Consider the following 27,669-nt stretch of genomic DNA (forward strand, 5'->3'; position numbering starts at 1 on the left):
CTTCGACCCCTAAACCCAGGGCCAGGGAGAAGAGAGGAGGGCTTCCTGTCCATGAGGCCAGTGGCTCTTTTCCTGTGTCTGAAACTCTATGGGGGGGATTTCAACATGAAAGGAGACAAGAAGGAGAGAATCATTATGATTTGTTTGCTTTTCACCATTGAGGCTGATTTCCTATCCTGCCAGTTCCACCAGCCTGTCACGTCATCCCTTCTCTTTTGATGTTGGGGGGGTGAGAACAAAAAGTAAAGAAAGAAAACAAAACCCAAGAGATAGGCAAGCTTGTCACTATCAAAAACACTGTACTGCCCCACCTGCTGCTGTCAAGCGTGTTGGCATTAACAGACAGTGGAGGCTCTTAAATACGCTGCTTAATTAATCTAAAATACAACTTCAGAGAGCCAGCCCCTAATTGTTAAAAGCCCTTTTAATAGGACATAAAGATAATCACAGAATTAAGTCATTAAGAGTCATAATAAGGAAACTGGTGTACAAAATGAAAGGCGGGTTCCAATGTCACCTGACTGCTGGAGAGCTGGTGGCTGCGTTCATTCATTTACCTCTTAACCAAGTATTTAGTGAGCACCTACTACCCAACTCTGGCCAGTAAGCCACCAGAATGTCCCATGTTCTGAAGATCGGTAGCTTTTTCTTTTTTTTTTTTTTCTTCTTCAAGATTTTATTTATTTGAGAGAGAGAGATAGCAAGGGAGAGAGCAGGAGCAGAGGGGAGGGGGAGAGGGAGCAGCAGACTCCCTGCTGAGCGGGGAACCAACTCCATCCCAGGACCCTGGGATCCTGACCTGAGCCAAAGGCAGACACTTAACCCACTGAGCCACCCAGGCACCCCGGTAGCTTTTTCTCTTTAATTTTTCTGCTTCATCTTGAAAATTGCTACTTGACTGTGCATGAGAGAGAGAGAGTGTGTGTGTGTGTGTGTGTGTGTGTAGGTGTGCAGTTTACGTTCTGGGATGCAATCAGCAAGCAAAAGCAGGGCAAGCTGAGGGAAGCAGGCAGTGAGACACATTTTTCTTGCATGCCACAGAGAAAGGAGGCTTTGTATCAACAGCTTTCCTTAAGAGCATTGCATTGGGCATTCCGTCTGACAAGTTGCCACTCAGAGACACAGTCTTAGCCCCTCCCCCATCCCCTCACCTGAAATCTGCCATTGCTTCATACCAAGTGTTTAATTTCCCATTGTTTGAAAGAAAACGGTATGTAAAGCATGCGTTGCCATGGATGCAAAATCCAGCGATGCATAGAGAAGAAGCTCCGGAAGCCTGTTAACTTTGTATCCGCCCAGGTAACAAGGTGCTGAGTCAGGCAGAGGTGCGACCAACCCTCCCCAAAGACACTTTCAGAAGGAAGTTCTTTACCGGCAGCCGTGCCCTGGTATATTCACCGCCTCAAACTCTTCCTCCTGCCCAGAGACAATGTGCCTCTTCTGGGCTTTCCCTGTCTGCGGTCAAGAAAGGCATTTTCTTCTCCATGGAATGCTTCCAGGGTTCAAGTCCTTGGCTAGAGAGAGCTTGTCTGGAAAAGTTCTGGAGCAGAGCTGTTGTCACTCCCGAGAAATGAAAGCAAGGAAGTGTAGTCTGCACAGGACTCTTAAGAGCGGGTCGTATCCACTAATGCCCAACAGAATCTTGATAGCGGCACTAAGCTCATCAGCCCCAATTGCGAAATGGCCCCATTAGGGAAATGGCCCCAATACCCAACAAGACAATGGAAGGCTCATCCTTGGACCACCCAACAGCAACGCACACAACAGGATGAAACTCACAAATGACAACAGGGGAGAGAGGCCAGACCCAAGGAGGACCTGCTGTGTGATTCTATTTATACACAACTTCAAAGCAGGCAAAACTGCTGGGGTGGGGGGAGGGGCGGTGCATGGGCGGTGCATGGGTGGCTCAGTGGGTTAAAGCCTCTGCCTTCAGCTTGGATGGTAATCCGTGATCCAAGGGTCCTAGGATCGAGCCCCGCATTAGGCTCTCTGCTCAGCAGGCAGCCTACTTCCTTCTCTCTCTGCCTGCCTCTCTGCCTATCTCTGGCTGTGAAATAAATAAATAAAATCTTCAAAAGAAACCAAAACAGCTCTGGGGGGATGGCAGGCAGGGTAGTGACTAGTAATTGCCCTCAAGAGAGAAGGAAGGAGAGGCTCCAACAAGGGCTCTTTTGGGGGTGCCAGTGATGTTCCATTTCTTGACTGGGTGTAGGTTTTGTGCACTTTTTGTGTGTGTGTAATAGATTTCACAAAAAATAAAAAGTTAAGGAGGAGAAAATCCTTAAGGTTGGCCTCGAGGCAAGCAAGGGCAATTAGCTTTCTCAGCTCCTTGGGAACGTGCAGTTTCCTTGCGGCCACTTCGGGGAAGGCGGAGAGGCCCATCAGGACAGCCTGCTCAGGGCCGGAGGGAGGCAGGACTTTCTGCTACCACCGGAAGGCTCAGGGGTCCTGACAGTGATGCGGGCTGGATCACGGCCTCAGTTTCCCAAAGGTGCACATTCTTTTTTATTTTTTTTTTAAAGATTTATTTATTTATTTGACAGAGAGAAAGATCACAAGTAGGCGGAGAGGCAGGCAGAGAGAGAGAAGGAGAAGCAGGCTCCCACTGAGCAAAGAGCCTGATGTGGGACTCGATCCCAGGACCCTGAGATCATGACCTGAGCCGAAGGCAGCGGCTTAATCCACTGAGCCACCCAGGCGCCCCCAAAGGTGCACATTCTTTTGGAGATAGGAATTCACAACAGCCCATGGTTTTTCACAACAGCCCATGGTTTTTCCCTTTTTCTTCTGTTTAAAATCAGTTATCAGAGGTACTTCCCTGTGGCACACACATGCACACGCATGTTCACATCTTTGAAATGGGCATGAGCTTCAGAGGAAGGGAAAGCCTTGTGTTGGTGTGACGAGCCCCATGTTTCCTGCTGCAGTGGTGCATGAAATAATAGTGTGTCTTAGATTTCCCACAGCAGAGAAGTACTCTGTTTCTGCCCTCTTTGCTTCTCTAGACGTGAGCCTTAGATCTCTCGCCCCCTTTCCTTGCCTGGCTTCAGCTTCAGAACGGCCACTCAGAAGCCCCTAAGGAGATATTTGGAAGGCAGGAGAGGAGAAGCCATTTTGCTCCTGAGGTAGTTGCTAGCAGACTCATGGTGGGATCTGAGATCTGCTGTGGCTTCTGGGCAGACCTTTGAGGGTCCCTTGCCCTGGGACAGCCAGACCAGATGGTCAGAGGCTGTGTAGGGGAGGAAAAAGTTTTACTGGACCTCTTATGGTGACTGGCTGGGTCTGAAAATTCAACGGACAGAGATTAACAAAAGTAAAGTATACAAATTTTATTGAAGGTTTACATGTACCTGGACACCTTCAAAGAGAAGGAGGACTCCAAGAAACAAGACATCTGTGAAGAACTGACAAAACAGAGGGGTCTGGGCTAGCGGAAGTCCAAGGTAAAGAAGTCTCTAGAAGATGAGGGTAAGTTTAACAAGGTTTATCTGGAGAGATTTCTCACCCCCCACTTCCCCATCTCTGGGGATCAGAAGGTCTCCCTTCCTGCCTGGACAGGGACAGCCCTTTTCATTCTGGAGTTTCACAATCCATTTGAGGAAAGAGATGGGGGGTAGTGCGTGATGTTCCTGCTTTGCTGGTTTCTCAGATTCCTTCAGCTTAGTCTGCCAATGTGCCCTATCGGGGTAGTGTGTCCTAATCCCATCAGTCGCCTCTCTGACCTTTGTTCTACCATCCCCCTCTCGCCTCCCCTCAGTTTTATAAAACATTAATTCCCTGGACCATAACCTTCAGTCATGGAGTATATTGAGTGGCCTTTGTTTTCCTCACGTTCACCCTTTCTAGAATAATAGAAAGATAAACACACACACACACACACACACACACACAGGATTCTGCCATTCTGGGGCCTAATGTCTAGACTTTGAACAGTGCCTGATCTCTGCGGCTCGCCTGAGGAGCTGGCTTCCACAACTGAGCTGTAAAACCTCCATAATCCCACCTCCGGCTCTTCCTGTGACCTCACTCACCTAACACCCATCCTCCCTTGCTCTCTGAGCTCCGGCCAAATGGGTTCGCTTTTGGTTTTCAGTTCTTTGACTTGCCTCCTCCCGCACTGACTCTGAGATGCCACTCTCTCTTCTTATCTGGAGCCTCTTACCTCAGGGCCCTCCCGCTCGGCCATCTAACAATCACCCTTAAGCATTAATTAGTCACTTCCTCAGGGAAGCTTACAGTCTGAAGGGAGTCAGGCATTGCAAATAATAAGAAGGAGGCAGTATAGGGTATCCTCTGAATATGGAGTGGGAAGCCTAATATAGTCTCAGACTCACAAAATGCCTCTTGGTTTTTTAGTAAAAACCCAGTCCCAAAGAGAGCATTCCCTTATCTCTGGCATCCAACACCCTCCCTGGGACATGGAGGATACTCAGTAAATATTTGTTGGTGTTTAGACCCCCTCTTCAAGTGTAAATAATGTATTTACACAGATGGGACTCCATGTTACAGCAGGTGGGATTGATGGCAGAGCAGAAAAAATTCACATATTCATATATTGGGCCCTTCCCGTGCACTCTGCATGGTGCCAAGCACTTTGCCTACATTACCATCAGTTAAGCCTTCTGAGAACCCTAAGAAGTGGATGCTATTAGCATCTCCATTTTACAAATGAGGGAACTGAGGCTTACAGAGACTAAGTAACTTGGCCAAGGTCAGGAAGCTCTGCCCCAAGTCTCCCTCCCTCCTCCCCTAGTTCATAAGTAATTGTTTATGATGTCATATGTCCCTCACGTGGCTGGCAAAAATGTCTCAGAAATAGCAACAGTTAATTTCCATTATAATTGTGTGAGGTTGTTTTGAATGTGTCCTGATATTCTATTTTGTCACTTTAGCAATGACAGGCTTGCATTTCTACATCGCTTAGCTACGGCGGCTTAGTCTTGACCTCTCACCTCCCCCGGCTCTTTGAAATTATTTCATTTCTCCCCCCTTCAAAGGGAACCAGCCCTGCCTGGGTTAAGAGGCCACAACAATTTCCCTCCAAATCCCTCTTTTCTCAGGCTGACTTGAGGTTACTGGTTCTCTGAGAGGCTGCCCCACCCCCATTCCTCAGTGCCCTCCAGGGAGCATGGTCCTCTGGCAGAAGCAGGTGGGGAATTAGCAGTGTAGTGTCCTGGCCAAGTGCAGGTACAGGCTCTGAAGTCGAATTACCGGTTCGAATCCTGGCTCCGCCACTTACCGCGTGAACCTGTGTGAAGTTACTCTGGGTCTCGGTTTCTTCTCCTGTAAAATGCAAATGAGACTGGTATCTACCTGATGGGGCTGTCGAGGGGATTACAGGATGAAACCAAATGCTGGGGGAATTAAACAGTGTAACAAAATGCACAAGGTGCTTAGAGCGATGCCTGACCCACAGCAAATGCTCCACAAATGTGAGCATTTCTCAGTGTGTGCGTCTCATACCTGAGAACTTGAAACAGAACATCAGCACCTTTACCTGTGTTCCACCTGCAACCCCAGACCTCGTCGTCTGCTTTGTGTTGTTCTCTTTCTCCCAATGATCCAGAAGCCAATACCCCCTGGGCTGTTTCACGGTGAATTCAGGGAAGCTTGGCTCCCAGGAAAACGGATCCCTCACCCCCCATAAGCCCCTGGCACCCACCCTTTCTGGGTAGAAGTTTGTCTTCCACACACAGCAGAGCTAGCCTCTTCTCTCACTTCTCACCAGGGCTCCTGTGGCAGAGAAATTCATTCCCCCTTCTAACTGAATCACAGCTTTAATAAAGCTATTGTATTTGACCACAGGCTTAGGAAACAGTAATATAACATAATAAGAGAAGATCATTAAAGTTCTATAAAGCGAGTTTTCAGCTCCTTCATTTCCAGTGTCCCGGAGCCTTAGATAAGGGATAAACATTTTTTAATCAAAATCTAAATAACAGTAAACCTCACTTTTCATTTCATTTCAAGTGTTTTTCCAGTTAAGTATGGGGGGTTTTCTAATTTCCTGTGTAGATCAGATGAACTATAAAAGTTGGTTGTTGGTTTTTTTTTTTTTTTTTTTTTTACGTTTTTGGGGCACTACAATTTCAGCACATGTCTTTGGTAAGGTTGTCAGAGAAATGAGCCGAGAATGATTACAATTCTGGAGACTGATCTGTAGGAGAATAAGAACAAATCAGCACTGGGAGGAAAAATACTTATTGGAAAAATAACTGGGTACGTAGCTCAGGAAGACTGAGGAGAAGCAGACATTTTATGGTTGCAGAATTTTTTTTTTTAAGATTTTATTTATTTATTTGACAGAGAGAGATCACAAGTAAACAGAGAGGGAGGCAGAGAGAGAGAGGGAAGCAGGCTCCCTGACGAGCAGAGAGCCCGATGCAGGACTCAATCCCAGGACCCTGAGATCACGACCTGAGCCGAAGGTAGCAGCTTAACCCACTGAGTCACCCAGGCACCCGCAGAATTTTTTATAAAGGAAAATAGATGCGCCCAGCTCTACCACAATCTTGCTTATATGAAAAACAGTGGTTACAGGCACAAGTCCAGAAATGCTAGGCAGAGACTCAAGCCTTGTCTCTGCCAATTGCTTGCTGGGGGGCCTTGGACAAAGAACTCGGGTTCTGTGAGCCTCAACCGTCTATGTGAAAATGGCAGTAATAAAAGCCTAATCATTCATAAGATGATCTTGAGAAGTCAAGATGGACAGTGTTTTTATGTGCTTGACACAGTGTCCAGCACACCAGAAACCGTGTATTTCATTATCAGTGTTTGTAGAGATAATTCTTCATTTCTTCCCCTTGTTCAATAGTACCGTATATTTTGAACAATGAAAATTTTCCAGCAGAGTTGTTCAAAGGGAACTTACTTGAGACATTTTTTTTTTAAGATTTTATTTATTTATTTGACAGACAGAGATCACAAGTAGGTAGAGAGGCAGGCAGAGAGAGAGAGAGAGGAGGAAGCAGGCTTTCTGCGGAGCAGACAGCCCGATGTGGGGCTCGATCCCAGGATACTGGGATTCTGACCTGAGCCGAAGGCAGAGGCTTTAACCCACTGAGCCACACAGGCACCCCTACTTGAGCCATTTTTAAACAATCTGGGTTTAAAAAAAAGACTGTATTATTTCATTCATATGTGAAATTTAAGAAACAAATTGAACGAAGGAAAAAAGACACAAACAAATCGGACTCTTCATTACAGAGAACAAACTCGTGGTTGCCAGAGGGGAGGTGGGTAGGGGATGGGTGAAGCCGGTGGAAGGAACTGAGATTACACACACCGTGATCAGCACCGAGTAGTGTATAGAACTGTTGAATGATTATATTTTACGCCTGAAACTAATGCAACACCATGTATGAATTATATTTCCATTAAAAAAAAAAAAAATCTTGAGTCAAAACATAAGAAACCTAAATCATGGGTAAGCCTAGGAGTAGACTAGCAAAAGGGAATTTGACACTTCATCAACAACATCATTTAAAAACAAAAAATTTCTTTTACTGTATTTTATGGACTCCACGATGCATATTTTTCCATGTTTGGCACCTCTCAAATTGAAAAGTCTTACAATCCTGACCATGGTTTCTCTCCTAGTACCATGTAGAACGAGTAGGGCATATTCCAGAGGATGGTAACTAAGAACTGCTGAGATAGGGTTTTAAGTATTACACTTCCTGCTGTACTGTTCCGAGTAAATAAGCCCACACAGTCTGGCCCCCTAAATAATTTACAAGGTGAGATGGACAGTGTCTAAAGAGCACTGAAACAACTAAGTCAACATTCCAAGGAAACAGGGAGAATTTGCAGTTCTTTCTTAGCAAAGGAAAAAAAAAAAGAATTAATTTCTTCAAATTTTCCATTTCGCCATTTACTTATTGTATACATATGATGAAGCTACTTGATTTCTATGAACTTGATTTTATCCGCTAGGAAAAGGGCCTAATCACATCCCTCGAAAGGTCGTGGTGAGGGACACATAGAAAGTATATTTCTCATGCCACCTGCCCCCTTCTCACAGCACCCTGGTGTCCAACCTGTCTCTCTCCTCCCTGATCCCCGACACAGAGGAGCCAGACCAGTGTGACCGCAAGACTTCCATCTTAGATGGAGCCCCCAATGTCTACTGCCTCACCTCTTGCTTCAGGTAACAACTCATAGTCCCCCACTCCTTTCCCCTTTATGGGCTTCTGCCCCACATCTCTGCCCTCTCGATGCCTGGACTTACACCTCTCATTCTCATTGGCAATTCCCATACTTCTTGCCCAACTAGATTTCCTGAGACCCTGCGTGCTACACAATACATACCTAATAAGCTCCATGAGGGGAGAGGGCCATGACTTTCTCATTCATCGCTGAGTCTGTGGTAGCAGTTATAGAAAGATGTGGAGGAGGGGCTCTGTAGTAGGTCCCCCGGGGCTACCGTCCAGTTGTTGACACAGCTGCATTCTTTTCTGCAGGCTCTAGGGGAGAATTTGCTTCTCTGTCTTTTGCAGCTGCTGGAGGCTGCCCACATTCCTTGGCCTGTGGTCTCTTTTCTCCATCTTCAAAGCTAGAAACAGGCTCCGTCCTTCTTGCCACATAACATTCCAGTTCCCTCCTCTGCCTCTGTCGTCCATTTTTAAGGACCCCTGGGATCACCTTACACCCAGCTGGATAATCCAGGATTACCTTCCCATTGTAAGGCCAGCGGACTGCCAACCTTCATTCCATCTGCGATCTTAATGCCCCTTTGCAGTGAAACATAATGTAGTCACAGGTTCTGAGGATTGAGACATGGACATCTCTATGGGGGGGTCATTACTCTGCCTATCACCTTAGGTTAGGTTTTCATTTAAAAGACCAAAGATTTGGGGCACCTGGGTGGCTCAGTGGGTTAAAGCCACCTTCGGCTCAGGTTATGATCTCAGGGTTCTGGGATCAAGTCCAGCATCAGGCTCTCTGCTCAGCAGGGAGCCTGCTTCCTCCTCTCTCTCTCTGCCTGCCTCTCTGCCTACTTGTGATCACTCTCTGTGTCTCAAATAAATAAAGAAAGAAAGAACAAACATTTGGGAGAGCCTCATGGGTCATATATAATGATGGCTAAGTGCTTTGCCTCCATTCTCTGCTTTTAACCTCACAATCACCCTAGGAGGCAGGAACCATTATTATTCTAATTTTAAATACATCAGAGCTAAAGATCACAGGGATTTAAAAGATCTGCCCAAGATAACAGAGCTAATCAGCAATAGAGCTGGGATTTGAACCAAGGGCCAAGCCTAGTACCAAGGCCTTACTCTTTCTTAATGGCTAGACCATGTAATTACAGGTGGTGGCAAGAACATATATAGCAGTAGATGATTTGGATGAGGAACAGAAGTTCAAGATTTAAATTCCAGAGGCTACCCTAACATCAAAGTGGTAGTCTGGTGGGTGTTTTCACAATGAGCAGTCATCCGTCATCGTTGGGAGCCTTTCTCTTTTGACAGAAAGTCCCAGCAGGAAAGCTTATTCTAAAAACAGAGGTCAAAAAACAAACAAACAAAAAAGCAAGATAGGGGGTTCAGGCATGGTTGGATCCAGAACTTGAGGCAGCTTATCAAGACTCAGTTTTCTTGGGGCACATGGGTGGCTCAATCATTGGCGTCTACCTTCGGCTTGGGTCATGGTCCCAGAGTCTTGGGATTAAGCACCACACTGGGCTCCTTGCTCTATGGGAAACCTGCTTCTCCTTCTCCCACTCCCCCTGCCTATATTCTCATATTCCCCCTCTCTCTCTATCTTTCTCTGTCAAATAAATAAATAAAATCTTCAAAAAACCCCACAAAGAATCAGTTTTCTCAGGGTGTCAGGGTGGCTCAGTCAGTCTTGGTTTTGCCTCAGGTCATGATCTCAGGGTGGTGAGAATGAGCACTCCATCGTGCTCCAAGCTCAGCACAGAATCTGCTTGGGATTCTCTCCCTTTTCTTCTCCCTCCCCGCCACCCCTCCCCCTGCTCAGGCTCTCTCTAAAATAAATAAATAAAATCTTACATTTAAAAAAAGAGTCATTTTTCTTTTCTTTTTTTTTTCTTGAGTCTGCCTTCTTCAGCATTGACTCTTCAATTTCATGAGATGGTAGAAAAACAAGTCAGTGTGGCCCTAGCTGCTATATCCTACCAGCTTTTAGGAACAGTAGGAAGGAAAAGTGAATGTCTTTTTCCAAAAGTCCCAAGATAGATTGCCTTGCCCCTCACTGGCTCTGCCAGAGTCCCTGGTCCATCTTTGAAGTAACTACTGCAGTCAGGTGAATGCACGTACTAATTGCTTAGTTACGTCACTTCTTGGAGTGATGGGTGGAGTCAGCATCACTAGAACCATATACACTAGGAGGTGTGCGGAAGGGATAGTTCTGATTGTAGATAACAGACTCACTTATTTATTATCTCACAGAACAAGAAGTCCAGTGGCGGGTAGTTGCAAATAGGATAAATCCAAAGCTTAAGTATGGCAGGGGTCTGGGCACCTCTCTGCGATCCTTTAGGTTTACACTCATGATCGCAAGGAGCCTTGATGTCTCACTGGCCAGCTCTGGGTCACTTGTTTAGCTTTGGTCATGCCCCATATCTGGGGATGATAATGTCTAAGTATCTGGGAATATCAGGGCTCTGTTAGGCAGAACGGTGGGGTGATGGTGGTATTTTGGGTAACCAGCTGCATCTGCACCAGGTCCCTGGAGGGAAATTGGGGATTTTGGTCACCAGGAGGCTGAGAGGATACTGGTTGACAAAAACAATCAATTTCTACTCGGGCTAAAGTGAGAGCAGAGAAGGTTTCAAACCCCAGAACCCCCTAGGTGCTCACTGGGGAATTTACAGAGTTCATAAACCAAATCAAGAAGTGGCATTGCCCCGGGGCACCTGACTGGCTCAATGGGTTAAGCCTCTGCCTTCGGCTTGGGTCATGATCTCAGGGTCCTGGGATCGAGCCCCGCATCAGGCTCTCTGTTCAGTGTGGAGCCTGCTTTCCTCCTCTCTCTGTCTCTGCCTCTCTGCCTACTTGTGATCTCTCTCTCTCTCTGTCAGATAAATGGATGAAATCTTTAAAAAAAAAAAAAAAGAGAGAGAGAGAGTCTGTTTCTTGGTTGGCCTTTAAAAAAAGAAGTGGCATAGCCCCAAAACTTTAGGTTTATATATGGGCTGTCAGAGCCAGCATGCACCATAGGGATTTCGGGGATTGTTTGGAAAAGGAGTCCCAGTGGTCTGCGCCACCTTGCACACTCTATTGTATCCTGGCTTTGAGCGTCTTCAGGAGATGGAGTCTCTTCCTTCCCCGCTGGGAGTTTTGGCTGGCCTTCCAGTTGCTTTGACAAATATTCTACAAAGTAGCACCGTGTGACATCTGGCTTTGAAACTTCCATTTCTGCCCTCTTGGAAGCCAGGTGCTATGTCATGAGTCCGTTATCCAGCTGGAGGGCCCTGCGGAAAGAGAAGGTCCCGAGAGGATGACAGCTCATGATGAGAACTGGAACTGACCCATACAGTTGGCAACCAGGTGAGGGACACCATTCTGGATGTTCTAGAATGGTGCCTGAGCATTCTGCCTGAGCAGCTGCCCGAGCAACCCCCGCCAACACCTTACATAGCAGAAGAACTGCCCAGCCGAGCCCAGACAATTCACAAGATCCTGAGACATATCGGATCATTACTGGCTTAAGCCACTGAGTTTTGAGGTGGTGGGTGGCATAGCAATGGGAAACGGAAACAAGAATTGCTTCCATTTCACCCATTTCGCAGAGGAGGCTAAAAAACAAAACAAAACAAAACAAAACAAAAAAACAAAGAAAGGGAATAACTTGGTAAGAGCCACACAGCTCCGTGGTGGCAGGGGCACGGCCAGCATCCGGGATATCTGCTTTCTCGGTTCACTGCTCTGATCATTAAACCCGGTGTAACTATTTTCGTACAGACGAAACGAGCGCATTTGCAAGCCTTGCTGATGTGCATATACTGTAGTAGCTCACACCGAGCTGGTGTTCATTATGGGCTGGCAGAGTGCTAACGGCATTATCTCATTTAATTGGCACAACGAGCCTGCAGAGTAGGTCTGTTGGGGCGCCTGGGTGGCTCAGTGGGTTAACCCTCTGCCTTTGGCTCAAGTCATGATCTCAGGGTCTTGGGATTGAGTCCTGCATCCGGCTCTCTGCTTGGCAGGGAGCCTGCTTCCTCCTCTTTCTCTCTGCCTGCCTCTTTGCCTGCTTGTGATCTCTCTGCCAAATAAATAAATACTTTTAAAAAATAAAAAATAAGAGAACTAAAGTTAAAGAAGATTTAAAAAAAAGAACAAAAACCAAAAACTTCTCACAGTTGCTTGGCTAAGTAGGTGGTGGAATGAGGATTCAGATCTAGATCTAGCAAGTTCTGAAGTGCTTCCTGCTATAACCATCCTGGAACACAGCTTCCACTGACCCACACAGGCATTTTTCTCAACCAACCCAGTTTTTTTTCTTGCATGATGCCCGACTCTGCACTTCACGTCTTAAATGTTCTTCCAGGTCATGCTGGATTTCAGGACAAAAACAGAGTATGTATGTTTGCATCATTCTAAGAGTTTCTACTTACTGGGCATTTGCTCAGGGTCGCTAAGATTCCTGTTAAGGTAACAAACAAAAAAAGTCTTGAGTTTTGATCTTTGCCAAGAGCTATAATCACGGCACTTGTCACCCTACCCCCAAGCACCATCCACTCTGCATCAAGATTCAATGGGCTCTTCTCGCCCTTAAATTACCTTGTGAAGTGAAGGATGGAAATGGTAGTATTGTGGTTTAGCAAGTTTGTATGAGTCTTGCTGTGCAGGCAGAGAGAAAATAAGAAAGGGAAGAGGGGTGAAAAAGAGGGGATATGCATGAAAGAACTTGGACAGGTGAAAGGTAAGATATTGGTCTGTTATTTGGGGCTGAGAAACCTATGGCTTCCTTCCCTCATCACCTTATTAGGATGACTGCATTACCCAGTGCACCCGGGACAGTTTTGGTCCATGCCTAGTGTCCGGCTCTGACTGTCCATAGTGCTTACTACACTCTCACGGTATTCCAGCTTGGATGATAAATCATATGGTGGCCCTTTCAAACATGTTCTATTCTCAGCCCAATCAGGTTTCATGGAAGAGAACTAGATACAAGATACTATGAAGGATGCCAAGGTCAACAGGGTCAAAAGAAACAGCCTCCTGACCTCAAGGAGCCTATTGCACAGTAGGGGGGGGGGGGTCATGTTAACAGCTTTTCAATGTGTGAAGCCCAGTAACAATGTCGAAATTTGGCACACGGGTAGGAGGCAGCTGGGGGAAGAGCTGGAGCAGTGCATTATGGGCAAAGGGAGTACTTGGCAAAGATGTGGACGCTTGGAAATGCATGGTATGGTTTAGGGAACCATAGAAAGCAATCACTCCTAATGGCCAACAGTGAGGCAATATTCTTCTCCTAAGTATTTTTCAGGAAAAGGTCTTCTTATATTTGATTTCTTCCCAAGTCTCTCATTTTATGAGGTCATCTCCTGGTTACTTTATATTATTTTATTTTATATTTATATTTTTTAATTTTTTTAAAGATTTTATTTACTTATTCGACAGACAAAAATCACAAGTAGGCAGAGACACAGGCAGAGAGAGAGAGGAGGAAGCAGGCTCCCTGCTGAGCAGAGTCCAATGTAGGGCTCAATCCCAGAACCCCCGGATCATAACCTGAGCTGAAGGCAGAGGTTTTAACCCACTGAGCCACCCAGGCGCCCTTGGTTACTTTATTTTAGATAAAATAAGTTACAGTTTGGAGAAGAAGAGGAAACTGGTTGAAAGAGAGAGAGAGATGTAAAGATGTAATGTGTATGTAGTGTTATTCCTTGCCTGGGCTATGTCCTCAAAATTGTGAGTGGTATATGTCATTATAAAGTGGCCTTTTAAAAGACCACCAATGAAAATAGCACATGGCCACATCATGGAGAATATGCATGTATACATCTGTAGGAGACCTTTAAAAAATGCTATATGGTTAAATCAAAAGGCACAGGTACATGGGGCTTATGATAAAAATTCCAAAAAAAAATTTTTTTTTTTCAGGGGCAGCATCATTCATAGTTTCAAAAAAGTTCTGTGTTAGAAACAACATCCAAAGCCTGTGAAGATAATATGCTTTGAAAAGCTGCGTTCTGTGACTCAAAAAATGGCTTCAATGATCACAGAAACACACCGTTGTCAGAGCTGCCGATGGAGTTAGTACATGATTATTTCATGTACTAACTAATTGGGGAGACGAAAGCAATAGATCTCTAAATGAATATTTCATGTAATATTCAACTTAAAACATTTTTAAGTTAATATGTTAAATATTACTAGTAGATGTTTAACATTTTCAGCTATATCCCCAAACACTGATACATTCAAGTTGGCTGTTGGAGCTTTTAGGGGTGGTCCTCATGAGAAGATGGGGGGATTGCCTTACATTGGGGTCAGCCTGTAGAGTAACAAGGGATGAAGTTGGGGAGGTGGGCCAGTGGTCAGATCAGGGATGATCTTGTGTGGCATGCTGCGTCTGCAGTAGGCAATGGAACTCTGATGAAATGTCAAAAGATCAGTGTGTCTTAATCAAATTTGCATTTTGGAAGAATTATGTTGGTGGTAATGTAGAAGGTAAGAATATCAACTTCTGGTGGAAATACAAGCGCACTGTCAGCGGCAGTCCCGCGCGTCTTGTTTTGTGGTGGCTTCCTCAGGGCCTGGAAGAGTGCCTGATGGCTCATGGAAAGCCATCAAACCTTGGGAAGTGAAGAAACGAGTGAATGAACCAATGACACATTCTGAAGTTCCTGTTCTTACCACTCATCTCACCCTCATCAGTAGAAGTGGGCTCAAGAGTTTTCAGGATGGTTTTCCTACTTTTGACTTTGATGTCTCCTCTGGTTTAATGTCTTTCTCAAGTGTAGCCCCTTCTAACCAATTCCACTCTTCTGATGTCTCATCAGTATAGTCTGAATGACTACTCTGTCAATCTACCACCTTAAAACTCTTATGCTGGGACACCTGGGTGGCTCAGTTGGCTGAACGTCGGACTCTTGGTTTCAGCTCAGGTCATGATCTTAGGATCGTGAGATTGAGTCCCATGTCAGGCTCTGTGCTAAGCATGGAGCCTCTTAAGATTGTCTCTCTCCATCTCCCTTTGCCCCCTCCTCGTTCACACTCTCTTGAGGGGAAAAAAAATAAGTAAAAATTTTAAAGAAATTAAAAAGAACTTTTTTGTAGTTTTTTGGCATAGTATAGTATAGTAGAAATACAAAAAAAAATTTTGTAGAATTTGTAGGGAGCATATTTAGGGAGAATAAGTCAGCCGCTACCTACCCAGAACCCTCTACTCTTAGTCACTTCATTGTGGCATCTCTCATAATACAAATTCCTTCATTCCTGTTTGGGGTTAGAAACTGGATCAGGATATTGAGAAAACTGTCTCACTCTAAGGACTAAAATAATGTTGGATCATTATCCCAAACTGTATACAAAGGTGCCCTCCAGGTGGGCCTCGCTGTGGAAAGTGAAAACATGGAAAGATAAAAGAAGAAGTTGTATGATCTTGAGGCAGAACAGGACTTCTTAAACAAGACGGATCTGACTCCATCAAAACATCAGATTTCCACTCAGAAAGGACACTGCTATAGATAATGTTAATAGACGGGTGACAGATCAGAAGATACTTATAATGTCTAAACTGACTGGAGTTAATATCTGGACGGTACAAGAACATCCCGCAAAACAATAAGAAAACGGCAGATTAAAAAAAAAGACAAAAGCTAAACCTAGATTATTTATTGTAGAAGTAAGTTTTTAGGCCCCACAGGGGGCCACTCTGCCCCCAGCCAATCTGCGAACACCACTCCAACTGTGGGTTCTCTACTGATCTCCTTGTTCCTTGATTTTTCTAAGTAAGGCCAGACATGTAAGGCAAGCCAGTCATGCCGTGTTTCTGCATATTGCTTCTAACACTCTGTCTAACTTCCTGTTGCCCAAAATCCCTCGGGAAGAGGGTTCCACTGCCTATGAGGCAATGTACTCACCCAATCCATGGATTGTTTTCCCTGGAATAAAGTTTTTGTTTTGTCATTTGACATCACATAACAAGAGTATGAAGAGCTATTCATCTTGACTAGCGACCCCCCCCCCAAATGCACATATAATACCACTGTGAGTTATCACTTTATTCCCAGTAGGTAGCAAAACATCAGAAATTCAGGTAATATGAAATGTCAAAGACTGGATATCCAAGGTTTTTAGCAGTCATAGCATTTGGAGAAGAAAGGAAGGAAAGAAGGAAGGAAAGAAGAGGGAAGGGAGGGAGAAAGAAGGAAAGAAAGAAAGAAAAAGAAAGAGGGAGAGAGAAAGAAAAAGAGAGGGAGAGAAGAAGAGAGAAAGAGGAAGAGAGAAAGAACAAAGAAAAGAAAGAAAGAAGGAAAGAAAGAGAAAGGAAGAAAGAATTCTTGAGTGTCCTATTTATGTAAAGTTTAACACATATATAAAACAATGGACTACTTTTTTTTTTTTTTTAAGATTTTATTTATTTATTTGACAGAGAGAGATCACAAGTAGGCAGAGAGAGAGGAGGAAGCAGGCTCCCTGCCGAGCAGAGAGCCCGATGCGGGACTCTATCCCAGGACCCTGAGATCATGACCTGAGCCGAAGGCAGAGGCTCAACCCACTGAGCCACCCAGGCGCCCCCAATGGACTACTTTTTAGAAGTCCAATGCGCTATCCATTACGCCACAGAACCAATGGACTACTTTTTAAAGATATCTACATCTTCAGGGACGTTAACTGAACATGTCAGAGAGAATTTCTGTTAGAAGTTGAGGGAATGGAAGATAAAGGGAAAATAAAATAAAGTTAAAACAAAGTGAAATGAAGTAAGAAAGTTCTCTTGCACAGACTGAAGGTCCTACACAGGCCGCGCACCTGTGTCGTGTGATTAACTAGTCCGTCTGCACCTGAGTTCCAAAATAAATATATAAATGGAGAGAACAAGCCTCGGGGAGATTTCCCCTCATAATCCCTGATTTACAAGGGTATTGCACTAACTGCTGAAACACAAAGCCCTTCATTAGTTCCTGTCCATAGGTGACTGCTTTTCCAACTGGCGTAAATGCAAGGCCAATTTCAGGACTTTTCTCATTCCCAAAGAGTACTGCTCTTACAGATGATGAAGTGTTTGCCCTCCCTCCCTGAAGCCCACTCATGTAAAAGCCAAGACCACCCCTACGAAAACATTTCCAAGGAGAGAAGTTAGAAAACATGATTTTGCCAAGAAAAGAATTAGCCATCACCCGGGGATTAGGGAGCTGGCTTGAAGACCGGGGAGGAAGTCAGAGATTAACTCACTGACTGGATGTTCTGTTTTTGTTTTGTTTTGGTTTGGTTTTTAGTTTTCACTTGTTATTGCTTTAAGCAGCATACTTCCTATGTACACCTTTAAAAAAATTGTTTTGTTTTGTTTCTTATGACTGGGCATTCTTTCAAGTAACTCTCTCTTCCCACATGTTAAAATGGGGCGTCCACTATCAAAGACTTTGTAGGAAGTATCTAAAGAAAATTGAAACAAATACCGGACGGAATCTTGAATTCTGGGGCTGAATGAAAATGAGGTATTTTTGTTATTTTTTGTGGCTATAGGAGTTGTTTGACGCTATTAAGCAAGTAAAATACTAAATGTGTTCTATTTATTAAGCAAGTAAAATACTAATTAAAATAGCTCCATCAGATATAATCTGGGATTGCCCTTACACATACTTTTTTTTTTTTTTTTTGAGGGGTGGAATGTTGAGGGCATTATAATATTAACAAGAAGTGAACCATTCGGGGTGCCTGGGTGGCTCAGTGGGTTAAAGCCTCTGCCTTCGGCTCAGCTAATGATCCCAGGGTCCTAGGATCGAGGTCCGCACTGGGCTTTCTGCTCAGCAGGAAGCCTGCTTCCTCCTCTCTCTCTGCCTGTGTCTCTCCCTACTTGTGATCTCTGTCTGTCAAATAAATAAATAAAATCTTAATTAAAAAAAAAAAAAAAAAAGAAGTGAACCATTCACTTGTCAGAACTGGATGAAATGAAAGTCTCCAGAAGAGTGTTGGGCCAAGGCATCATTTCAACATTCAGCTTCAATGGGCTTTTGAGGAACAGAAAGAGGCCCAGCTTTAGAAGCTTTCTTGTTTATGTTTCAGGACTTACGGCTGGGATTGGCTAGGGGATATGATATTTCAATGTACTGACGTTAATAGGATAAGATGTTGGCTAATATGATCAGCATGAGATGAGATTGAAGTGATCTCAGGGCTTGGGGTGGGGGTTGGGGTGGAATTAAAACCAGTCACTAAAGTGACAGTCTAATTATGTAAGAATGGGACCAGTTGAGGGACTGCAAATGCCTTCCCTGAAGCAGTGAACTTGGAAATTCCACACTGTTCTCTTTCAACTTCTAGATTTTTTTTCTGAAATTTAATGTACTATGTTATGAATCTTCTAAACCCAGTTCATCTCTTTGGAACAGATAGAAGGATCTAAGTTTGAGTCCCAACGAGGCCATCTTTGGGCTGGGTAACATTTAACAAGTTTCTTTGCCTCTCTGCACATAGGTTTCTTCATCTGTATAGAGTTTAAATGTCTAATAATTGAAGAGCTATCACCCACATAAATTAACAGACTCTCTCTCTCTCTCTCTTTTTTTTAAGGAATACAACATTTATTTCTAAAAGTTTCACACATACTCACTGGCCAGTGTCAAACGCAAGCTGCCTTGTTCTCTACAGAAGTAGTGAGGAGTATCTTTGAGATGCCTTCCAGCTCTTGCTAACCATAATGAGAAGATAGCACCAATGTCAGTAAGACAGCCCCCAAGATGATTCAAAATTCTGGGGTAACTTATTATATACAAGTTTACAACGAATATATATTTTATTATGAAGAGTGAGGTGCTTCTGTAATGGAAACTTAAAATGTTGGAGTGGTTTTGGAACTGGGTAGGGAGAGAGGCTGGAAGGACTTGGGGTATAGTGTTAGCAAAAGCCTGAAGAGTCTTGAAGAAATTGTGAGCACAACCTGATGGCTTTTGAAAAAGCTATAGATGAAGGAGTAGGGAAAATAAGGGGAATATTGAAAACAGGAGGAAAATGGTCTCTATAATGTCATGGCAGGAAGTTTAGCAACACTGTCACCTGTAGGAATGTGTAAGGTAGAAAAATGTGTCGAATGAATTGCATGTTCTAACTAAGTGGATTTCCAGGTAGAGTGTTGAAGGTGCTGACCAATGTCTTCTTCCCTATTACAGAAAAATGTGAGAAGAAAGAAAAAAAAATCCCGAGAAGGACTAAAAAGAAAAATCCAGAACTTGCTAGACTTGAAAATTCTCATTTTCTCTAGATGAGAAATAACGCTAAAATGAAGAAATGGTTTCCAGTCAAAAATAAACTCTAGGATCCTTCAGGGAGCACACTGTCAAATGACGAAGCTGAGGGTGTAGCTATAAAACCCTTTGTTCGGACCTCAAAAAGATCTACAGCAGTAATTCAGAGAATCAGTCAAACAACAGGAATTCAAAGAAGCTGATGGGTGTAGTGTCTAAGCAGCTTCTGCAGAGGGACTTTTAAAAGTAGAGAAGGGCTTATCCAGAGAGAACTGTGGGTATGGCTTCTGAAGAATGGAGTGGTGCCTCAATTACCTTCATAGAAGACTCACAATATTTGAAAAGATATACTGAGAGAAGCACTGCCAGTGTGGACTGAAGGGGACAGAGTCAGTACGAAACCTAAAGGGACCTTTTAACCTCCTAAATTCTACTGGTAGGAAGTAGACTAATAAACTACATAGCTGCAAACATGGAAGACAGAAAAAGGGAGGATGATTCAGAGAGTGGAATCAAGAGCCCAAAGAGTAAAGTCAAAAGCCGTGGAGAACCGTTCCCTGGCATGGGTAGGACTGAGCCCTAATCAAGGAATTTCTAACCTGTTTCCAAATGGATCTCAGGCTTGCTACAGACCAATGACTCTTTTGTGTCTCCTATCTTTTCTTCTTTTTGAACAGGAGTGTCTGTACTAGTTAACCTAAGCCTGCCCCACATTGTAAGTTGGATGCAGGAACTTAATTATTCAGATGAAGAGGACCTATACTTTAGGAACTGCATTTAAGACAGCTACACAAGAAGCTTCATCCCCAGCTGTAACTGATTTAAATAATAAAATTTTGGACTTTGAGCTGATGATGTAATGGGTTGAGATTTTAGGGGCTCTTGGGAGGAAGTAGACATAGATTGCCTATAAGAGAGATGTGAATCATTAGAGGCCAAAGGGCAGACTATGGTAGTCAGCATCAAAGATGGCTCCAAAGATTCCCACTCTTGACATTCATGCCCTTGTGTGGTATCCTCCCATGATGAATAGGGCTGATCGCTGTAACAGATAGACTATGTCGGAACTGATGATGTGTGACTTCTGAGCTTAGAGCATAAAAGACATTGCATCTTCTATCTTGCCCTCTCTTGGATCATCACTAGCTTTGCAAGAATTCAGCTGCCGTGTCATGAGGATGCTCAAGCAGCCCAGTAGAAAGGGGTTGGCCTTCCCGCCAATAGCCATGTAAGCCATCTTGAAAGCAAATCTTACTTTTCTAGTTGAGTTTTTAAATGACTATAGCCCCAGGTAACGTCTTCACTAAAATCTCTTAAAAGATTAGGAGTTAGACCACCTAGCTAAGCCACTCCCATATTCCTGGCTCACAGAAATGATGAGAGATAATTAATATTTATTGTTTCAAGCTGTTACTTTTTGAGGTAATTTTCTATGCAATTATAGGTTATATAACAAAGTTTCTATCTCTGAATGCTACCAAAGATTCATGGGGGAAATCAACCCATTCTGATTTCTGTGCAGAGCAGTACAGAAGGTCTGTCTCCCTGAGTCTGCTACACCTCATTGCCAGAATTTTATGAAGTCCCTTTTTAACAGTTCCATCAACTTCTAAGACCCTCTTACCATAGACGGTTAAAAAAAAAGACTGTGAAGTGTTCGATACTGAACAGCATAGTAGAGTCTTTTCACTTTCTGTCAGATAAAATTAAGAACAAACAACAACAACAACAATATGACCAAAAAAAAGATATCCGTCCCTCCCTACCAAACAGCCTGGACACAAATATGTTCTTGTAAGACATTAAAAATGTTTTCATTGAAAAAATATTTTCTAAATGTGATAACATTATGTTTGCATAGGCTGTCATTTCCTTTTAAGCTCAGGGTGGTAGAAATAACCAAGCAAGAAACACTATTCACTAGGTATATTAATGTTGATATTTGAGTTGACATTTGTTGAATTTTTTTTTTTCCAAATGGTGCATCAGTCCCTGTTTCAAATGCAGACATAGAATTAATTTCCAAAGAAATGAACTGGAGAAAATAGAAATGTATATGGAATCAGAACAAAACAAACCTTCTGATTCCGCCCCCCACCCCAACAGCCCAATATTCTATAGAATTGTTCTGAGGTTTAAAAAAACAAAAGATTTCAAAAATATAAATCTTTGACAAAAGCTGCACATGGATTAAGCATACATTTTACATGTGGAGACGTTGAAAATTATTTTAAATGATTTCTACCCCACCCCACGCCCTGGCATTTTTGCGAAAATCATATGGAAATTCTAGCTCAAAATTACCTAAGGGAAGTCAATGGAAAGCAAACACTACTTCCCCTCCATTCTGCTCAACCACACCTCAGCCTCAACCTAGACTAGTTCAAAATGCCCTTTTCCTCTCCTAAATACAAAACAAAAGCTCCTTAAAAAAGAAAAAGAAAAAGAAAAGATATGGGGTGGATGTAGGGTTTGTTTGTACTACCAGCGGCCAGCGAAAAATGCCAGCCTAACAAAAATGTGTTAAAAATATGTTATGGGTCACCTGGCTGACTCAGAGATGAAGCCTGCAACTCTTATCTCAGGGTGGTGAGTCTGAGCCCAACTCCGAGTGTAGAGATTACTTGGGGCTGTGTGGGTGGCTCAGCGGGTTAAGCCTCTGCCTTCAGCTCAGGTCATGATCTCTGGGTCCTGGGATCGAGTCCTGTCTTGGGCTCTCTGCTGGCCACGGAGCCTGCTCCGCCCCCCCCCCCCCTTTCTCTCTCTGCTTGCTTCTCTACCTACTTGTGATCTCTCTCTGTCAAATAAATAAAAATCTTAAAAAAAAATATGAACACATCTTTTAAAAAGTGTTTAAAAATTCTTTCAAAGGGTCATTATATGCACTACATATAATTTGTGCTCATAACAGTAGTTAAAATCTAGTGAATACTTCCAGAAGACAGGCACCTTTACATTTCATTCACAAAGGAGCCCCATCAGGTAGATATTACCATTATTTCCATTTTACCTATTTTTTTTTAAGAAGTGGAGAACAGAATGATCAATTAATGTCTCCATGGTCACAAAGCCAATTAAATTGTGGCACCAGGATTTGGGAGCCTTCAAGAGAGGATCTTCCAAAACCAGCTTTTAAAACGCCACAAAAAGATCTGGCCTGATTCTTGGCGCTTTAGTGGTTGGTTAATAAATAACAGTGCTTTTCATTTCTCTTGGAACCCAGTCTGGATCTAGGTGGTCTCCTCACATAAAGGAAAATGAGTGCACGTTGGAAGTCTCACTGGACAAATCCTCTCTCGCCACCTACTTCCCCTGACATCTCAGAGGAACCCAAGGCAAGCTCTCAGAAAAAGGCATAGAGGTTGCCACCCTCGAGATTCCAAGCCCCTAAGAAGCAGGAACGCAAATAGACTTCGCAAACAGACAAAGTGTAGTATTGCTTTGGATCGAAAACGTCTGTTTGCAGAGCCTGACTCTGAAATTCCCTGAGCCTGGGAGAACAAACACAACCCTTCCCGGGGCCGTCTGAAAATCCCAGGGATCGGGTACAGTCGGGTGAAAAACAAAACAAAACAAAAAACAGCCAGTCCCGGCACCTTGCAGAAGACCTGGCGGTGGGGGCTGGGACGGGCGGCGACGGACTGTCGGGACAGAGACTGACATGCACGCGTACACCTGCCTAGCAGCCTTGAGCAGTCAGGTGGACACCTCCGGGGCCCTGGGAGGCGGAGCCCGACTCCCGCCTCGGGAGCGAGCGGGAGACCTTCCTCCACCCTCCCCCTCCCTCCGCGGCGGCCGAGCGTCCCCTTCCCCGCCACCCCCTCCCCCGGCCGGGGAACGCGGAAAAGGACCCTTGCCACTTTAAGTGACTCAGGAAGTGAAAGGAGGCCGCCGGCAGGGAAAGGGAAAGCGGAACCGGGGCGGCGGGGGCCAGCGGCGCGGCGATCTCGCCGGGGCCAGCGCGAAGCAAGGCGGCGCGCGGCGCGGGGGCCGACGGGGGCGCGGGGCCGCCGCGCCGGAAGTGCCCGCGCCGGCGGAGGAAGCGCAGCGGGCGCTGAGCGGCCGAGCCGGCGGGAAGGTCTCTCGCTCCTCGGCCCGGCGGGGTCTGGCGGGAGCACCGGCGGCAGCGGCGCCGCGGCCCCAAGCCTGCCCCGAGACCCGGCACGGCCAGTCCCGGGCGGCGCGGAGGTCGGGAGGAAGCCGCGCGGAGCCCCGGCGCCGAGCTCCGAGGCCCAGCGGCCTGGGCCGCGTCACCGCAGCCACATGGCCTCGGGAGGGGGCGCGGCCTTCGAGGAGCTGCCGCACGACGGCACGTGTGACGAGTGCGAACCCGACGAGGCCCCGGGGGCCGAGGAAGTGTGCCGAGAGTGCGCCTTCTGCTACTGCCGCCGCCACGCCGAGGCGCACGGGCAGAAGTTCCCCAGCCACCACCTGACCCCGTACGTCCACGGCGCTGCCCAGGCCTGGACCGCCGGGGCCCCGGGGCAGGGCGACGCGAAGGAAGAAGCCGGGGCCAAGGTGGAGAATGAGCGGGATCTAGAGAGCGAGGTGGGGGAGGAGAGCGAGTCCGAGGAAGACAGTGAATCGGAAGAAGAGAGCGAGACGGAGGAGGAGAGTGAGGAGGAGAGCGAGGAGGAGAGTGAAGAGGACAGTGAGGAGGAGATGGAGGACGAGCAAGAGAGCGAAGCAGAGGAAGACAACCAGGAAGGAGAATCCGAGGCGGAGGGAGAAACGGAGGCAGAAAGTGAGTTTGACCCAGAAATAGAGATGGAAGCGGAGAGAGTGGCCAAGAGGAAGTGTCCGGACCATGGGCTCGATTTGAGCACCTATTGCCAGGAAGATAAGCAGCTCATCTGTGTCCTGTGCCCCGTCATTGGGACTCACCAGGGCCACCAGCTCTCCACCCTCGATGAAGCCTTCGAAGAACTAAGAGTAAGTATTGGGCATTCAGAGCATGGACCTAGAGGTCAGGACACCTGGGTTTCAGCTCACGTGGCCTCCTCGTGGCCACATTTGCCTTCACCATGACCTTAAAAAGCGAGTGTAGTCAACGTAATTGAGGCAGGGCTTACTTACCCTCTTTCGGGTTGAACTCCTTTGAGAATCAGTTGCAAGTTCTGCACTCTGACTTGAGGGAAATATATGTACACACGAAGCCTCGTGTACGATTTCTGGAAAATTGCCAGCCTCTGGTCCCTGGATCCCAGTTAAAGCATTCTTTGGGAGTGTTGACCCCATAAGCCAATTCCCACAGCATCACTGTTGTTGAGACTAGTGCCTGGACCCCGTAAGGCAGTCTCTTTGCCTCCTTGAGAATATGGGAAACTGGGCTTCAGCCAGATGAAACCAAGCAGACGGTTCCTTTGAAGTGAAGAGGTGGTGGTTTCCATATTAAGGTCATATGTGTCCCCGGTTTCTTTTAGGTTCTCCATGTGTGATGACTGTTTGGAAAGGAGGATGAGAGGTTGGAGACAAACTCAGAGTGGGAATGGGTGTTTCTGTGTCCTCCATTTTTGGCGGGAGGGCAGGACCTTTGTCTCTCTTGGACCTTGCTGATCTCCTAGAACAGTGTTTGGAAAGTCGTAGACATTAATAAATATTTTTTGGGTGAACAAATTTGCAAATGATTTGCCTTTTGTTTATGGTGTGGATGTTTGTAGTCAGTGAGAGAAATTGCTGGAGTTAACCAGGGAGGAAAGTTGGAGCAGAGTGACCAGTTTATTGGTGAATGTTGTCATAGTATGAGGACTTTTGTTTCCCTAAGCAACCTTGCAATTACTGGCACTGGGATAATAAATAGTTTGTTAACAATCCCAACACAGGAGATTGCATTTTTTTTAGTGGTAAAATACACAGAGCGTATAAAATCATATGCACAGTCTAACAAAAAATTATAAAGCAAATTCTGATGTACTCTCTACCCAGATTAAGACATAAAATATTAGTGTCAATATTAAAGACCTCTGCTCTTTCCAATCATAACCATTTCCCTTCCCCATAGGAAACCATTTTCTGGGCTTCTGTGGTGATATTTCCTTACTTAGCTTTATACTTTTATCGCATGTGTATGCATTCCTAAACTTCCTTGAGCTTGACACAGTTGATGTCATATTGTGCGTTCTTGTGGGCTTTGCTTCATTTTTTTCAGCATTGTGTTTGTGAGATTCATCCAGTGAGTAGCTGTGGTTTGTTCATTTTCAGTTTTGTATAGAGTTCCATTTTATGATTATGCCACAAGTGACCTATTCTGTCAGTGATGAGTATTCCATTTCCAGATTCTGAGGTTCCTCCCTATTATAAACAATATTGGTATAGGCATTCTTGTTCTTTTCTCCTGGTGAACATCTTCATACATTTAAATGAAATGTAAACCTAGGAGTGAGATTGTTGGGTCACAGACTGTGCATATCTTAAATAGCACCAGATTTTGCCAACTGTTTTCCAAAGTGGTTGTACCAGTTTGCATTGCCATGAAGAGTGTATGAGAGTTCCTGTTATTCTGTTTCATCACCACCACTTGCTATTGGAGAATTGAAAAAAAATTTTTTTTAACATTTTTTTAAAGAGTTTATTTATTTGACAGATAGAGATCCCAAGTAGGCAGAGAGGCAGGCAGAGAGAGGGGGAAGCAGGCTCCCTGCCGAGCAGAGAGCCCGATGTGGGCTCAATCCTAGGACCCTGGGATCATGACCTGAGCTGAAGGCAGAGGCTTTAACCCACTGAGCCACCCAGGCGCCCTGAGAATTAAAATTTTTTGTCAATTTTTTGTATATGTATATCTTCTTCTGGTTTAAATTTACATCCCTCTGGTTACTCAGGACTTTGTGTATCTTTTGAATCTCACCTTTTGTGAAGTGCTTCATTCAGGGTTTTGTTTTTTTTTTCCCCATTCAGGGTTTTTTGTTCATTTTTCTCTTAGATGGTTTGTCTTTCTCATTGACTTATTGAAGTATATTCTGACTTCTTTGTTGTTTCTGTGAGTTGCAAATATCTTCTAGTGTGTGTGTGTGTGTGTGTGTGTGTGTGTTTAATTGTGCCTTGACTAGAAGCTCTTCATGTTAATGTAGTAGAATTTATCAATAATTGTCTTTATTGCTGGTGATTTTTCTGTCTTGTTCCACTTAGTATTGATTTTCCCATAGTGGAAATAGGGGCTCAATTTCATTTTTTCCCCTTACAGGTAGCCAATTGCCCTAGCAGCATTTATTGAAAAGCTTGTCTTTTCTACATGGATCTGCTGTGCACATGTCCATATGCCTGCGAATGTGTTTCTTGGGTCTTCTGTTCTGTACCACTGATCTGTTAGTGTATCTCTGTGTGAAAAACACGTTTTCTTGGTTACCATAGCTTTGTAACATGTCTTAATATCTGGTAGAGCAAGTCCTTCTATTTTGTTCTTTTAGAAGAGTGTCTTAGCCAGTCTTGGCCTTTTACATTTCTTAGGAGCATACTATAAATTTGTATTAAGAAAGCCTACAGAATGTTTTTTGTATTGCCTTGAGTTTATAAACCAATATGTAGAGAATTAATACCATTCCAAGATAAAGTCTTCTCATATATTTAGGTCTAAATTGCCTCATGATAAAGTTTTGTCATTTCTTTTTTCTGAAAGAACTTGTACATCATTTTGAAATTTATTCCTGGATACTTAGAATTTTATAGTATTGTAAAAGAAATTAAAAACTTTTGTTTTCTAATATAGGAAAACTTTTATTTTCTGTATATAGGAAAATGATTAACTTTTATGTATTGATTTTTGTGTTAAGATGTCTGCTAAATTCTCATAAATATTCTAATGTGTAGATTCATTCTATATACATGATCATATTATCTGCAGAGAGGGACAGTTTCTGTTCTTTCCAATCCTTATATATGTTTTTTTCTTGCCCTACTTTAGATAGGACCTCCAGTATAATGTTGAATAGAAGAAGTGAGTGGGTATTCTGACTTTGTTTTAACTGATGAATAATTTACATTTCACACTTAAGTGTGATAGTGGTTTGCTTTTTTTCACAGATATATTTCATTGGGTTAGGAAAATTCCCTTTAATCTTAGCTTCGGAGTTTTTCTTAATTTTGAGTGGCTACTGAACTTTGTCAGGTGATTTTCCTGCATTTATTGGGGGTGTTCATTTGATTTTACTCTTTTACTAGGTTAATGTGGTGAATTATGTTGATTTTTTTTTTTCAGTATGTTCCCATGTCTCAGAAGTCTGTAGTTCACCTTTGTCTTTTGTACCTGGTTTTGTCCCCAACAACTATTAGTAACCACTTTTATTAGTTTT

At 44.3% G+C, this 27,669-nt stretch overlaps 1 protein-coding gene across 2 annotated transcripts in view; it reads left to right on the forward strand.

Moving 5' to 3' along the window:
- Positions 1-23,445: 23,445 nt before the first annotated feature.
- The window catches only part of TRIM44 (tripartite motif containing 44), a 108,459-nt gene continuing 104,235 nt past the window's right edge, over positions 23,446-27,669 (forward strand). The window contains exon 1 of one of the 2 annotated variants that reach the window (XM_082748974.1): positions 23,446-24,316. In XM_082748974.1, coding sequence (XP_082605100.1) covers positions 23,648-24,316 — 669 coding nt within the window. In that variant the 5' untranslated portion in view covers positions 23,446-23,647. The remainder of the gene's footprint in view (positions 24,317-27,669) is intronic. The other variant, XM_082748975.1, reaches the window with a different exon arrangement.

Source organism: Mustela nivalis (genome assembly GCF_964662115.1).
Source record: "Mustela nivalis genome assembly, chromosome: 9".
NCBI classification, from domain to species: Eukaryota; Metazoa; Chordata; class Mammalia; order Carnivora; family Mustelidae; genus Mustela; species Mustela nivalis.